We start from the raw sequence: 3115 nt of genomic DNA on the forward strand, positions 1-3115 counted from the left end.
GGGGGCCGCCCACCGAAACGCGACCGTCACTGGAATTTCGGCAAATTTACCCAGAAATCGGCCTCCGCCCGGGATATAGAGGACTCGCCGGGAGCGAGCGCCGCAGTCGACAAAATTGTCATTTCTATGGGGGGTTGGGGCTCCTCCCGAGTAAAAACGGGGCCCCGCCGCCGGGGGGCTCCCTGCTTTGGCCCCCGCCCTTGGCCCGCCCTGAGGACCCCGACCCCTGCCCGTGCACTGGGGTCCGTTGGCAGAGGTGCCTCGGGTCCGTTGGCAGAGGGGGGGAACTTTGTCTTTTTTTTTGAGATTTTTTTTTTTTTTCCCCCCCCCCCCCCCCCCCCCCCCTTGATGTACGGTACGGGCAGCTTGCTGTTTGTGAGTGCAACTGTCCGTTCATTTTTTAAAATTTGTTAGATTATTTTTAAGTTTCTATTTTTATTTAAAATTTATTTATTTTTCTTTACAGATCAGAAGAAAAAAGAAAACCCTCCTATTTTGTGGGAGCTCTCCTAGGATAACACCCAAGATGCACACACACACAGACACACACACACAGACACACACACACACACATAGACACACACACACACACACACACACACACACACACACACACACATACACACGCATACACACATACATACACACACACACATGCACGCACACATCCTCTCCTTTTAGCATATCTTTGCACATAAGCGTAGTAATGCGCAGTCGAATGCACACGCACTGGCACACACACGCACGCACGTACGCACGCACGCACACACACACACATACACACACACACACACACATACACACCACACACATACAAACACACACACACTCACACACAATGTGCGCCCATATGTGTGTACAGAGAGAGAAAACTCGTAACCCCAAGACTGAGGACGGAGCAGCTAAACGTAGAGATACTAGGCCGCTTTTCCCTTCACATTCCTTATACCTCCATGCACGCCGCAACCCCGAGAAAGCCTCTGTCTACTTTCTCTCTATCCTGACGAGCTGGCCGCTGATTGGTCCGTCGTCTGCATACCATATACCTCCCTAAGAGAAGGGGTTCTGTCGATCCGAGCAGTGCGTGCGAGGTGGAAGAAAAGTTGCAAAAACTGTCATGGCGGACTTTTCAGCCAACCGACGGTCTCCATTCCGAAAAATTCGCAAACGGAGAGCGGTGGTTGGCTGGAAAGTCCGCCATGACAGTTTTGGCTCCTATTTTTCGTACGCTTCGCCTCGCTCTGTCTCCCTCAGTATAAAAGGTGCTGGCGTCGCGCTGAACAGGCAGTTCTCAGTTCTCACAAATTAATCAGTCATCATGTCTGGTAGAGAGAGAGAGACCCGCTGTCCCTCTGTGTGTTGCCGCGTGTCCACTCGTGTGCTCCTTTGTGCGCTGTCGTGTGTCCCTTCCTCCGTGTGGTCAGTCGTGATATGGATATTGGTAGGGTAAGTTGATATTTTCTTGCTCCGGTGGGATGTGTTGCGTTGCGTTGTGATTGATGTGTTGTAGCAGTGATTTGTTATTGATGACGATGTGATTGGAATACTAATAGTGATGTGATATCGATTGTGTTGGGATATCGAGGCTTTGCCGGGAATTGTCATTTCTATCGGGAAATTGGCCTCCTCCCGAGTAAAAACGGACAGGGGATCGCAGTTTGCCCCGGCCGCCGGGAGTGCCCATAGTGCCCCGCAACAGTGCCCCGACCCTTGAGAGATCCGACAGCCGGTGGCTGCTTCGCTTGCGCCCCGGCCCTAGGACGCCGACACACGTGCGTTGGGGTCCGTTGGCAGAGGTGCCTTGGGTCCGTTGGCAGAGGTGGGAACTTTGTCTTTTTTTTTCGATGATTTTTTTTTTTACACGCACACACACCAAAGCACTCACCCCTTTCCTGTTCAGTATTTTTGTTTCTCACCCTTACCGCCGGACAATCTTGCCCGCCAACAACATCAACTCTATTTGTGTAAACACACACACACACACACACACACACACACACACACACACACACACACACAATGAGAGAGATACACGTGCATGCACACACATACGCACTAATTGACTACCCATAGCCCATGCTCACACTTGTACGCCTATCCTTCACCCCCAGCCCGCAACCAACATCAACTCTATTGTTGTGAACAAACATACAGCACACAACTGCTCTGTATGCATTAGGACTATTACTATATCACCCTGTGCATCTGTCCGTGTTTCTCCACTGCACTGTAGACTTGTAAAAGGAAAAAGGAGAGACGGAGATAGAGAAGCAGACAGTTAACTTCTAATTCTAATCATGTTATTAGTAATTACGGGGAACAACCAATCAGATCGTCATCAATAACAAATCACTGCCACGACACAACAATCACAAAGCAACGCAACACATCCCAACCGGAGCAAGAAAATATCAACAAACCCTACCCGTATCCATATCACGACTGACCACACGGAGGAAGGGACCCACGACAGCACAAGGGAGCACACGAGTTGACACGCGGCAACACACAGAGGGGCAGCGGGTTTCACTCTCATTCTGTACCTGCCTCTGCCAGCGGTTTGCGCTTTATATATTTAAGGAGGCACAACCAACAACAACAACAACAATAATCAATACACACACAGAGGTGGGGTGGGGCGGGGGACAACAACACATAACTCAGCAAAGTAACAGCATCAATAGGGAACTCGGTTTGGTCCTGAAAAGGACCGTTCGTTTCGTGGGCCGGTGATCGCTGTTTTTCGCTGGATGAACCAGATGAGAAGTGAGCTCGCTTAGGCACGCTCTCCACGGATACATCTTGCCAACTGGATGTCCTTGGGCATAATCGTCAAACGCTTGGCGTTGAAGGGGCATAGGCTGATGTCCTCAAGCAGACCCACGAGGTATGCCTCATACAGAACCATGACGCAAGACTTCTGCAGAGTCATTACGGCAGAGCTCTGGAACCGCAAGTCGGTCTTGAAGTCTTTTGCAATCTCACGAACAAGGTGTTTGAACGACAACGTGCGGGTCTCAAACGACGGATAACGACGGATCTCACGCAGAGCCACGGTACTGGGCCTGTAACGATGAGGTTTCTTCACACCTCCGGTGGCAGGGGCCGACTTACA

General features: G+C 50.8%; 1 protein-coding gene across 1 annotated transcript; it reads right to left on the minus strand.

Moving 5' to 3' along the window:
- Positions 1-2526: 2526 nt before the first annotated feature.
- Positions 2527-3115, minus strand: LOC101858063 (histone H3.1-like; the record flags this gene model as incomplete). The annotated part of the gene is given in 1 exon segment (NM_001310486.1): positions 2527-3115. A coding segment is annotated over 1 exon segment (339 nt), but the record flags the coding sequence as incomplete, so codon positions are not given.

The sequence above is a fragment of the Aplysia californica genome, unplaced genomic scaffold (genome assembly GCF_000002075.1).
Source record: "Aplysia californica isolate F4 #8 unplaced genomic scaffold, AplCal3.0 scaffold00695, whole genome shotgun sequence".
NCBI classification, from domain to species: Eukaryota; Metazoa; Mollusca; class Gastropoda; order Aplysiida; family Aplysiidae; genus Aplysia; species Aplysia californica.